The sequence below is a fragment of the Columba livia genome, chromosome 1 (assembly GCF_036013475.1).
Source record: "Columba livia isolate bColLiv1 breed racing homer chromosome 1, bColLiv1.pat.W.v2, whole genome shotgun sequence".
Lineage (NCBI taxonomy): Eukaryota > Metazoa > Chordata > Aves > Columbiformes > Columbidae > Columba > Columba livia.
The window spans coordinates 139,184,147-139,197,288 of NC_088602.1; the positions used below are offsets into that span (position 1 = coordinate 139,184,147).

At 41.7% G+C, this 13,142-nt stretch overlaps 1 protein-coding gene across 2 annotated transcripts in view; it reads right to left on the minus strand.

The window, feature by feature from the left end:
* Positions 1 to 1,151: 1,151 nt before the first annotated feature.
* Positions 1,152 to 13,142, minus strand: part of KIAA0930 (KIAA0930 ortholog) — an 88,571-nt gene continuing 76,580 nt past the window's right edge. For both annotated transcript variants that reach the window (XM_065033060.1, XM_065033053.1), the window contains exons 8-10: positions 11,887 to 12,049; positions 9,936 to 10,091; positions 1,152 to 6,083 (exon numbers count right to left, since the gene is read on the minus strand). In XM_065033060.1, coding sequence (XP_064889132.1) covers positions 6,043 to 6,083; positions 9,936 to 10,091; positions 11,887 to 12,049 — 360 coding nt within the window. In that variant the 3' untranslated portion in view covers positions 1,152 to 6,042. The remainder of the gene's footprint in view (positions 6,084 to 9,935; positions 10,092 to 11,886; positions 12,050 to 13,142) is intronic.

Genomic DNA, 13,142 nt, shown 5'->3' on the forward strand with positions numbered 1-13,142 from the left:
ATCCCCCAAAGGAGCCTACTGTGAAATGTCAGTCACAAAAACCAAGTAGAGGAGGATGCAGTGCCTTGCAGGTCTTTAAACCAGAACCAATTCAATGTTGGTTTGCACAGTTTAAGGCAGTATAAGCGGTTAAGAGCTAAAGGGCAATCTCGTTTTTACAACATTACACAAACCCATATTGAATTTTGTCTAGAATTTATCATGAAGAAATCATTACAGCCATCAGTCTCTCAATATCATACACTGCGCAAACCTAAATGTTAATGGCTACCTAATTAAGTTTCAAACAAAACTTTCCTTTCCTTTCCTTTCCTTTCCTTTCCTTTCCTTTCCTTTCCTTTCCTTTCCTTTCCTTTCCTTTCCTTTCCTTTCCTTTCCTTTCCTTTCCTTTCCTTTCCTTTCCTTTCCTTTCCTTTCCTTTCCTTTCCCCTTTCCTTTCCCCTTTCCTTTCCCCTTTCCTTTCCCCTTTCCTTTCCCCTTTCCTTTCCTTTCCCCTTTCCTTTCCCCTTTCCTTTCCTTTCCTTTCCTTTCCTTTCCTTTCCTTTCCTTTCCTTTCCTTTCCTTTCCTTTCCTTTCCTTTCCTTTCCTTTTTCCTTTCCTTTTCCTTTTCCTTTCCTTTTCCTTTTCCTTTCCTTCCCTTTCCCTTTCCTTCCCTTTCCCTTTCCTTTCCCTTTCCCTTTCCCTTTCCCTTTCCCTTTCCCTTTCCCTTTCCCTTTCCCCTTTCCCCTTTCCCCTTTCCCATTTCCCCTTTCTCCTTTCTCCTTTCCCATTTCCTTTCCCCTTTCCCCTTTCCCCCCTTTCCCCTTTCCCTTTCCTTTCCCTGCTAGCATCTAAAGGAAAAAGCAAAAAGCCTGTTTAAGCAAACTAAGCACTGCGTTGACTTTTAACCTTCTCACTTATACAATGTCAAGGTGTCAGAGGCTGACCATTGAAAGATTCAGCAGAGTCAGAAGTTGAGCTTGACTCAAAGAGGAATAAGAACAAAGAGTGAAGAGGCTGCTTTGCCTCATGAGGGTCTGTCTGGCAATGCTTACCCTGACTACCACAGAGCGTCATTCTGCTGTTTATTCTTGCCACCAGTAAGAAATACACCAGTAAGAAAGCCACCACCAGGCACAGTAGGAGAGAAAACACTACTAAACAAATTCAGGGTCATTTAAGAGGTCTGTTTATTGGCTGCAGGGTCCAACGCTTTCTGCACTGCTGCCGTACGCAAAGTCAACTCCATTTTTGGTGCACAAAGGTTCTCCTTGCTCTTTGTTCAAAGGGCTCAGTACAGCGCCAGCGTGATTTTCAACCCATCATCTTTTAATCAACACCGATGATCAATGAGGCAAAAAAAAACAACCCCAAACCATGCAACATGTGTTAGTCTGATAAAATGAGGCGGAGAGTATTTATATATTTACACAGAGAACGTTCAACAATGTAACCTGCTTGCAGCCTTGTATTATCTTGACCAAGCATCCAAACAGCTACATTCTGGTGTAAAACACTCTTTTGTTTAAGGTTTGGTGTAAAAGCTACTTATTTCACGATGCCTTTAACTGGATTCTACCGCATCTATTTGTGACACAGAATTCCTACACGCCAGCACCACACACTTTCAGTCATACCTCACGAAAAAAGATAAGGCATTCGCAGACATCTGACTGCTGTGATCACCAGAAATCCATTTTCCAGAGCTTTCAGCCATGACCTTAGGAGACCACGAGAGTCTTTCAAACACGAAGGGTGAGTCCGTGGGAGACGGCCAGTTCTTCCGAGAACTATTAACTTGTCATTTCTTGTTGCTGCTACACATAATACCGACAGAATTTAAGACTATTCATTTCTTAAATAAAAATCTGTTCTTAAACCCCACTGGACAACAACAGGGTTTAGGCACTTCTGAAGATTTTATCTTATATCTATCTTTAATAAGGGGAGGCTTTACACTACAAAATACGGGGCAAGCCATCATCTGGAAAGGGAAAAAATAATGATTGGAAGAAGCAGGTCGATAGTCCAAAAGTGTAGACTGTTTACATGGACTTTACATCCCCAGTGACCAGATGGGATTCTGTACGTGAGGGCCTGCCAGAAGAAATCTGTCTGGAGAGCCAAGGACTTCACTGTTTTAATTTAAACTTGGTGTAAGAATAGACTTTGGGAAAACTATTCTACTGTGGAAAGTCAACCCTGCAAACAATTATCTTTTCGAGAAAGGACACCATGTCCAGAAACAAAAAACCAAGTACCAGCGATCCAGAGCCCAATGTGCTCGAGTCTTGTAAACAATGAAGACCAGGAGTATAAAAAGAAAAGGAATATGAACCCACACGAACCGGATTATCCAAGACAGCTGAAAGATTTGTGGTGTTTCTGAAAACATCGTCTTCTTTAACAAGGACACCTGGAACCCACCCTGTGCTGGCTGGCAATGAGAGAATGCAATTTCACATACATGGTGGTCCCTAAGGTAGAGCAATAATCTGCTAATACAAAATAAGTGATTTAAGATCTTTCTTTAGAAGCAAAGGCTTTTTACTTGTTAAATTGAAAAAGCTGTTAAGGGTGAAAAGATATACATCCTTGCATTTGACATCTATCAATATGCATCGTCTATGGAGAGGTTCAAGAGGTAAGCCTCCATTTTCAGAGGGAGTGAATGGGCAGAAAGATGGAAAGAGTTAAGTGAATAATGAGGTATGCTGAGATTCTGTAAAGAAATAAAGCTGTTCTGCAAAGCTTCTCAAATTCGTTAACTGAGCTGCATTCTCAAGCATCAACACAACTAAAGAAAACCACCGTGCTCTAACAGTTGAGACACTGACAGCCACAGCTGTTCTGGCATGCAGAACATGCCAGTTCGTTCCTCAGCAATTATTTAAATGGCCAACAGAGGCTCAAAATGGTTTACTGTTCGGAGCTACAGAATTAAAACTCCTCCAAATTAAAAGGGCGAGAGGTTCCTATTAACATTCCCTTTTATTTTTTGCTATAGTGCACTAGCATGCAAAGGGCCCAGCTGTACCACCCTGACCCAAGCAAAACTCTTCCCTGTTTGTCTATATGAGGACAACAAATCACAATTTTCAAGGTTTGTTTAAAAGCAGAACAAAACATGGCATTTGTTTTCCACCACTTGAAGACAGAAAGTAGGAACCAGGGGCTATACATGAGAAGTCTAATTCTGTTGTTTAGGGAGGAATAACTGAGAATCTGGCACATCTATCTGTTTCCAAAAAGCACTGTTGACATTCAGTAGACTACCTGACCTCTGTTTTCTATGAATGTCCATCTGGGCACACCTGTAGCCCTTTTCTACTAAAAAAGGTGAGTCTTTGACCTACCTATAGCATATCCACTAGCAAGATACAAGAAATACACTGGCTTTTTTTCAGGACGTTTACATTGCAGCCCTTCAAAAACTACACATCAAAATCCACCCACGTAGATGTAACAAAGCAGATAATACCTTCTGTGTAATAGATTTGGGATCTGAAACATCCTTTCTGTAATGTTGCCTTTGTACTAGTGTACTAGTTTGGAATAATTCTTCGTTTGCTCTGAAATCCTATGCAGCAAGATTTGACCGGTCTTTCAGATCACATGAAATTAAGCTACCTAAACGTAATACACGATATCAAGAAAGCATTACAAATCACTGTCGACTGAGAGGTATTCAGGCACCTACCACTTTGGTTCCAATCTGGATACATTTCCTTTTCACGTGTGTTACTCCTCTGGCTGTTTGACTGAAAGGTATCAATTGTCACTAGTAGTACGAATATTAATCCTCCCTCCCTTCCCTCCCCAATGAATATTTAAAGGAAAACCGAGCACTGATTTGCCCAGCCCAGCAGTATGTAAGTGTAGAATAAGGAGCATCTTGAAAGGCTTCAGAGTAGGACTGGTCTTCCACCTAAGAGTGGTTTAATTCTCAGCATGAGCACAGGGGAGAATATTTATAACAACCAACATTAGGCACACAACCCAGGGATCTCTGGTAAGCACCGAGGCTGCCCAGCAAGCTCCTGGAGAGGGCACTTCAGCTGCTCATTTAGGACTCCACCTCAGGACGCAAGCCCAGGCACCCCAATTACCCGCCTCAGGTTTGACTGTGCAAACACCCTCACACGCACACGGGCACAACCGCACGCTCCCGCGGAGCAAAGTTCAAAGGCTGCAACGTGAAAAGTGACCGTGCTGACAATGACAAAGCGAACGTTTTTCTAACGCTGTTGCAATGCATTCGAAGCAAGCTAAAAACTGGTCAGCCTCCCCTGTCATGCACCTGAGCTGCCCATGTTAGAAATGCCATCCATCTGCGCAAAGGCAACTGCTGCTAGGCTTAGCCTCAAATGAAAAAAAGACCTCCTCACCACGCTGGATTCACCACGCTGCACTGAATGATGAAGTTAGTCTACCTTTATGCTGAAGGGGAGCTATTCACATGGAACCTGGCCTGAGGAGGAAAAAAAAAGCAGAAAGTCCTATTTGAGAGGTTGTGCCACCATCCTCTCTGTTGAGAGAATAACAACAAAGCACTTTGGGAAAGGCTGAGTATGAGGGAGACTAAGGTCCAGGCTCAGAGCACATGCCATTTGGTTACTGTGGCAACAGCATTAAGTTTAGGTGCTCGGAGTCTGAAAAGTGACAAAAATGGCATCTTTGCTCTCCCTCTGTGCGTGTATTGGAGTCTCACGTGCTGTAAGCGGCACGTTACCCCACCCATTGCTCTGCCAGTCACGCAGGCGTAAATAAACTGAAGTATTGACTGGCTCCCATATCAAAACAGTGAACCAGAGCGTAGTAGTCTCAGTATTCAACCATTTAGCTTTCAAATGTCAAGGACAGCAGAGTTTGGCTATTTAGAGAAAGCTGCATTTTACCTGTAAACATAAGGCTTTTTCCTGAGAGCTCCTGACACACCACTTTTCAGACCTCCCACTGTGCAATTTGTAGTCACTTTTCAGAGCAGAATTACATTTCAATCTTCTGTCTTTCAAGAAAACTCTCTGCGCTTCAGCACATAACAATACAGAAAAACACGACCAGGAGATGAAGAATCCGGGCAAGCTGCCCAACCATTAATCAGCTCTCATGCCCTCCTTGGCTACAAACTCAAGGACGACGCTACATACCCTGAAGTTCAGTGCATGCAGGAGGGTGTTGGTTATTGGTAAGGTTTTTAGGTTTTGGAGTCCAATTATGGTCTCCTATTTTTCCACTTTGGACTCAAACTTGTATCAACTCAGCTAACAGAGAGAGATAAGCAGCATTAGTGCTGGATATGAACCCTGGCTTTACTATAGCAGCACATTTTAGCCTGCCTTTCACTGGCTCATTTTCTTGGCCAGTTCCTGAGGATGAAAATGTTGCTGTTCTTTGGTAGATATGGATAATCTGTAAGCAGAGTTCACCTGTCCTAACACTGACACATGAACAAATGGGAACATTTTCAGCCTCTTTTAAGCTCTGACCTGACCCGCTGCACGTACCAAAATAGCGACGTACCCTTGTAGCATCTTTTTTCCTTTTCCTCTCACAGTAGGAAATTTTTCTCTCATCCCTTCAATCCCCACACACACACACTCACACACACGTTAAGCCAAACCGACAAGGACAGTGTACGGGCCAGAGTCTATGGAACGACGTTCATTAGTACATCATTATGAAATTCCCAGGTTGTTTCTCTCAAAGAATATAAAGTTTTACACATTTTGTACATATCGTTGGTTTCTCAGTTATATAAAGTAAACACAGTAACAAACTGTCCACGAAGCGTTGACTCGTTTTAAGAACAGCCCCTTCTCGTTTTATCTTGCTGAAAGTCGTCTTCCAGTCAGAAACGCTCGAGCGATGTACTGCAAGTGTGCATATGGTGTGTGACAGCAGAGGAAGGAAGAAAGAGGCACTTTTGATCGGCTGGTATTCTTGGACTTCCCTTTTTCCTGCGGAGGTTTATGTTCTTGACACTAGATGGTAGTGTTAGCACAGAAAACCGCTGTGGTGAGGCACTTGGCAACAAGGCTCCAAGGCAGTGCCCGCTCTCTGCTATGTCATCAGAATTGGTTTCTGCCGCACTTCCAGGATATCTGGGCAAGGGAGAGAAACAAAGAGATATAGAAAACTTAGGAGGCTCCTGGAAGGAGCCACAGCATCAGAAAGCACAAAGAACTGGAGATGCAATTGTGGATTGCGGCACAGTCGCCGTTACGCCACTAAAGGAATTTAAAACGCAACAAGCACGCAACTTTGACTGTTAACTAAATCCAATTTAATTCCTCCCCAGCTGCATCCCACTTGAGAGGCGGTAAGCCACAAATACATCCCATCACTTAGAGATGACAGCTAATCTACTAAATATCATTTATAGCGGAATGAAGCAACAAGTGTCAGATGCAGAATGGCGTAATCTTCCAGATAAACAAGTGGAATTGCCATGACAGGAGATGCCAAGGGGTTTCCCTTTCTTGAAGGGAAAAATACACCATCCTCAAGGCCCCCTAAGGAGACTTTTGGCTCTGAAGATGTGGGCACAAATAATTCAATTGTTTCACCACTTCTAGAGCCCAAAGCCTACATTTCTGCACTCAGCTGCCACAAAAAAACATTTTATTGGCTCCTCAGCTCCATATCATCCAGATGTGACAGAATATGAGCCTATAAAATATCTGTAATAATAATAGGCATCTTTCCAAATGTGGACACTAAACCCAACACACTGGCATGGCAGTACATAGAAATATCTAGAAACCAGGCCGCTATGTCCTTTCCAAGGCTACACAGAGAATAAAGAACACGGGAAAAGGGAGCACATGCTTAATTAACAGGCTGATCACACACAGCTGCACAAAGAGGATGACGTGAGTAAAAATTGATCCACAGCTCCAGAGGCCTCGATCCACACTTGTAAAGAGTGAAACACAGCAGAGTGAGTTCAGTGAAGGGCCACAAAGATGATTAAGGGATTGAAGCATCTCACATACAAGGAGAGGCTGACAGAACTGGGATTATCTAGCATGAAGAGAAGGCTTAGAGCAAAGAAAGTCTTATCAATATGTATAAAATACGGACATTTTAAAATGTACTTCGATGACTATCACTAGGATTTTAATTTCCTAGTACAGGCTTCCTAAACTACCCAAGAGAGATGAGCATCTTTCTCACTTTACCCTGCCCCACGTGTAATGCTCCCGCTTGCTGGAAAGCTGCTGCTGGCGCAAATGCATCAATTACAAAAAGGCACTGGAAATGGGCTCCGCCTGATGTGCCGAGCTAAAGCAAACACGGGTAGTGAAAAACTGAAGATTAAAATTCTGCCTTACAGCCCAGACATTTCATATCCTACTTCTGTGCATCTCAATGTATATACCAACTCCTGCAACTGTATGTTAAATAAATTAAATCTGAAACAGGATGTTCAAGCTCAAAGCAAATATTTGAGCATGGAGGCATTTATGCCACCCACTTGAGTGAATATTAAATGCCAGCAGGAACAATACATCTTCTGTGAAATCCAAAATGCATGTGGTGGGAGAATGAGTGAGCTTGATAACACCAGCTAACTAGCTGTAAGATTATGAACACAATTATCATAAGGAGTAATTATGTTTTTTACTGAAACATTGTTCAAAATCCACCCTTAATTACTGAGGATCAATTTTTACTGGAATCCATAATTTCTTCTAAATTGAAATCAATCCCTACGTGCAGTGAAAGGGCAAAAGTAGAAATACCTCTTTGCTAAGTGTAATTTCCACCTCTACCTTACCAGCTACAATTTCCTTCTCTGTAGAGTAAGAGCCAGTGTACCTTTGCAACAGGCTCTGAGTTCTCAGCCTGCAGTGAGAAGACTGCAGCTATCACTATTGCACTAGCATCGTAAAACTGATGACATTGATACCCACACTATCTTCTCATGTCTTTCAGCAGCAGATTAACCTGTTTAACAAGAGATTTCTCAGCTCCTCTCCTCTTAGCTACCTCTCAGGAAAAGTCTGCAAATAACTATTGTGTAACAGATTGGTTTTGTTTTCAGGTGTGTTCTCTTTTTAGACCCAGACAAGAAAAAGCAGGCACTAATCAAAAGCTCACGGTCCAGACAAACCTACTCAGAACTCATCCGAGCTGCAGGATGGGAAGAGAAGGAAACAGATTAAATTCTTAGAGGAGTTACTAGTTATACGGATCTCCCAAGGACAGAGATAGGACTTTACATGGTCCTGGGATCATGGCTTTATTCTGGTCTAGATTGTGGAGTTGAGCAACAGCTTTGCCTAAGAAACTACTGTGCAGCTGGATCAAACTTTCTTCCTGCCCACAATGGTCAATGATGAAATATTTCAAGGCTTCACTTCAGAAGAATGAAGAGAATGGACAGTAACACTAGTAATGCCCATATGAAAGAAACTTCCACTGCACTTAGATAGAGAGCCCTTAATTGCTGCTGCTTTCTCAGTTTTCAGACATAGCTCAAGAGTCCTGTGGGCACCCCCATACTGCAAGCTGTATCCCTGAAAGACTAGCAGGCTTGCTGATGGATAGAGTTCAAACAGACCAGTTGTTTTCTCTAGTCCAACTGTATTTGTAGGCTGATGAGTTATCTGTATGAACAGTCAGAATTTCAGTACTGCCTGTAGATTTTAAAACCCAAATTATTGTGCTATCCTAGCCCAGCTGAACAAATGCAGAGTTGTCCGTCATCAAGGTAGTAATTGGCAAAGTTAGACCAACAACATGGGGAACTCTGATTATTCATGGTAGAACACAGAAGCATTACTATGTCTAGCTGAAGACAGACTATGGGCGTCAGTCTGAACACTCTGATCAGTCCAAGCAACTTAAATGGTGTGCTGGTTTGACTGAAAATGGGTTAATTTTTGTCATGCAGTTAGAAACCCTTATTTTCTGCACAGAGTTAATGTTTTTAATTGCTCTGGTCTGAGAGCCAAGGACACTCTGAGCGCTCTGCCCACAGGTGTGAGGCATCAAGAAGGGGGGCATGAAGGGGCAGAGCCTGACTGACATCCAGACTGATCAATGAGAGTATTCCATCCCATTAGCATCATGCTTCAGATTTAAGTGTGGGGCCTTCTGGTTGGCTCTTCTGCTTTTTCTTGCTTGCTCTTGCTAATGAGCCAGAGGAGTTCAGTCGGGAGGTTTAGCTCAGCCTTTTGCCATCCTGAAAAGGCCTCTGGGCTTTTCTGCCTTTTTCCTCTCTTTTTCTCTCTCTGGGATCCGCTTTAGGACCAGGTGTGGCTTGCTGGGACTGGCTGCTCAGTTGTGGACAGAGTTCATGAGGAATTGCCTTGAGTATCTTTCATTTCTATTATATATATATATATATATAATTACTAGTAGCGTATTAGCATTTTGTTATTTTATTAAACTGTGTTTATCTCAATCCAAGTTTCTCCCTTCCCTTTTGATTCTTTCCCTTGTTGAGGGGCTTGGGGGAGGGCATGAGCGAGCAGCTATCCTGGTTGTATTGCTAGCTGGGGTTAAACCACGACACATGGAAACGAGATCTAAGAGTCCAAACTGACAAAGAAGGTCACTCCAAACTCCAGAGCTGCCTTTCTGTTACCCTCTCAGTCACAGGGCTTTGCTACAACTACTGCTGTCAGTGGATGGGCTCACAATGAGTTGCCTTGCACCCCTGAGATGGACGAAGCTTGAATTCCAGTATTAAAGGAACTAGTGTTCCTCTGGAAGTTTGTTACAACATTTTACCAACTTGTTTGAATTGTCACTGAGCAAAACTGGCCCAAAGCCAGAGAAAAAGGGTGACACCGTTCCACTTGTTCCTACGCATTTGCTGCTACGGTATTTTCCCTACAGAGAAATACTTGTTCCTCTGTCTTAACAGTGAAATACCACAATGCAGAAGGCTGTCTTGGAATCAAAGGATGCTCTGTTTACGAATAATACAAATTAAAATGTACCTGTTAAAATTCGATGCAATGGCAAAGTGACGTAAGTTAAGTGTGCATAGAGTAGAAAGTTTTCATCTGTTCTGTTCAGCTTCAGCCAGGAGCCCACCAGAGACCGTCCTGTTCCAGATAAGGACCGCGACCTCAGATTTGTTGCATTGTGCAGATCTGTAAAGGTAGAAAACAGTAAGCTTAGAGTCATTATGCTTCCTGCATTTTACTGGAAGACCCAATGAAAGCTTCTGAAAGTCAAAAAAAGAAAAGCCTACTAGTCATTGTCTAGAGAAATCACATGCAGGTCACTATTATTAGTATTTTTTTTTAATCACTCAGATCTTGCCTAGCAGAGCATTTACATTGAAATTAATGAATTATATCAGCAGCTGGCAGCAGTGGTAAACCATTATTCTGCAAAAACCCATCAGTAGGTGAACTGAAGTCAGCTTTCCCACTCACGATACGAAAATTCACCACTGCAGTTCCTGAACAAACACTGTTAGGACACTCAGGTTTCTGGAATTTGTAAGAAAATCTCATTTTAGTTACTTCTCCATGTAGAAATCTCATACTGGAATAAATTCAGCTTCCTAGCATAAGCTGTTAAAATATTTCTCTATTTATTTTTAGGACCAGAAACAGTAAGGTCAAAGCATTTATAAGTGAAACCACACTTCCTGGTATTTCATATGTGTGCTATGAAATGTCTGGAAAACCTGGAATTTGTTCACTTCTGTAACTAGGTTAGAAGGAAGACAAAATGAAAATAATATGAATGTTCATCATTATGATTAACTATGCTAGGATCAGACCCTGCAAAACAATACTGAGCAGACACTACCAACACCCATGGGGGGTGCTGGATAAATGTCTTGAACTCCATTCTACCCTGTGCAGCCTCCAGGAGAAAGATATCAAAAGCAAGACTCCACCTGGGAAAGCTGCCCTTCTCCCACACTGCATAGTAACTGACCCAAGCCCTGCTCCTTGCCTAGTAAAACATGCTAAAACACCTCTCATTTGATGTAACAGATGCTTTGACTAGGCGAATTAAGGAGAAAGAGATAAGGAAAGGTTTGTGCTGATGGAACCCTGAATTAGTTACAACCAGTATAAGTTGCACAAAATTTGAATCAAACTTTATCAATTAAGGTTGCTTTCTAATGTGCAATTTCTCATTAGCTAAGCTGCTCCAGTACCACTAATGGGCAATACCTTCGCTACTACAAACAGAACTTGTGATCTGGAAATTACCTTTGTGTTATCTATTAGTATGCCAACAGATACTTAAGGTTTTTTTGGCTTTTCTACCAAATTGTTTTTAATCATATTAAAAGCAGTTTGGACTTTGACACTTTCAAGTTTCCCACCTTACAAAACTGCAATATGGTCGGATTGACACACTATATTCTGAATCAGACTCTATTTTTTATGTTGATGCTTGTCTCATATTGAGTAACTAGAATTCAAAGGAAGAGTTCCACAGGGCGTTAAACCATTATATAAACAAATTTGTTAGGTTTTCTTTTTAGAGGGTTCAGAACTGATTCAAAGCCAGTTGAAGTAAATACCTTTTCACCAACTTTCCCTAGCTCTGGATCAAATCAGGGAATTCAAAGAACTTGCCCATGAGAGCACGCTCTACCCCACTACATTGTGACTACTGGGAGAACTCCACCTGAGAGTGTGGTATCTGTGACATGGGGAGGATCTTTCCTGCTCAAGTTGCTCTCAGATGGGTTTATATAAAAGGGGAGGTAAGCTTTAAGTATACACAGGAATTACTTTTCTCCAGTCTTCAAAAAGATGCTAAGCCTGTGAACAACCCCATTTTCAGAGTGGCATGACATTGGGCTTTCTATGGAGCTCGGTTTTTTCACACTGCAAATGTTTTGGAAAATCCAGCATTAGGACCCCTCTGTGCCCTCTCCAGACAAGTCTGTTCAGCTGATGTTACTTCTCTCACCTCCACCATCATCATCTCTGAAGAATTCCTCACTGTCATTTGCTGAGTGGGATTTTTTCATCTCAGCAATTCGATTTCGTGGCACTTTCCTCTTGAGGGATGGGGAGAAAAAAGATGGGCGATTGTTGCGTTCTGGGGTTGGCGGTGTGCTGAAAGAAGTGACCTGAAAGGGGAACAGAGGAAATGCTAGAAAAAGTTTTGTTTAAAAAGTTCTGTGCTTCTAGTAAGAAATAATCAGTCTCAATTACATGCCTTAAGGCTGTCACATGCATAAAAATCAGAATCACGACTGGTGCCTAGCTGTAAGTTTCATCAGAGTGGCCGGAGAATGTCAATCATAGTCATCTCAGCCTCAAGACAATCATCAAGATGAAAATATTTTGATATATCATCTCTCTCAATGGTTAAGTGAATAATGAAAAACCTCTCTCCTCAGCTGATCACTTTTAACAAGGATTTATAGTCATATAAAGGAACAAAATTAATAATTTAGGCACCAAGAATGACAATCTTATTTTTGCATGTTGAAATTCAGAAGACTTAATAGCCTAAGAATACATTGGACCGGACATGCTAAAATTGTGCATCTTCATTTCTTTGGCAAACACAGGGCAGCAGTTTCCCTGCTCAGAAGGATGCCAAACGGGATCACTGTGGAAGGTCACAGTGTCTCTGCCAAGCAGGGTCACATGGCAATTACTTAACCCAAGATGCTGACACAAAAGTGAAGGCAATGTACTGAAAGCTATGTGCAAAAAAAAAAAAATCAAGACAATTAAATTAAACAGTATTCCATGAAAACAAAACAAACCATTTCAGAACATATATGAAGCCTTGGTACTTATTTTAAAAATGTTCTTTAAGCTCCAATGACTGTTTGCTGCTACTCTTATCTACAGTCATGCTGAATAAAGCTACAGCTAGATGAAAAGTCAAATGTATTCACGAGGTGTTATTGTCTACATCTTATTATTTGCAGTCTCTCAGAGAAAGCAAAAGTAACTACAAATCTACATATGTAGATTATATTTCAACACAGGATGGAGAAAAACAAGCTGAGATGCCCCTTATGTTTTAGTTAGTCTAAGTGACAACAAGCAGAAGGATATAATTGTCTATGGCGAAATACAGGTTAGAGATGAAACTATAGAGACACTCCTCCTTCAGAACATTATGTGCTCTCCAGTAAACCACAATTATAGTCAACCATCCCTATTTCAGAAAGAATGGAAATGCAGTGCTTATGTACCGGTTTT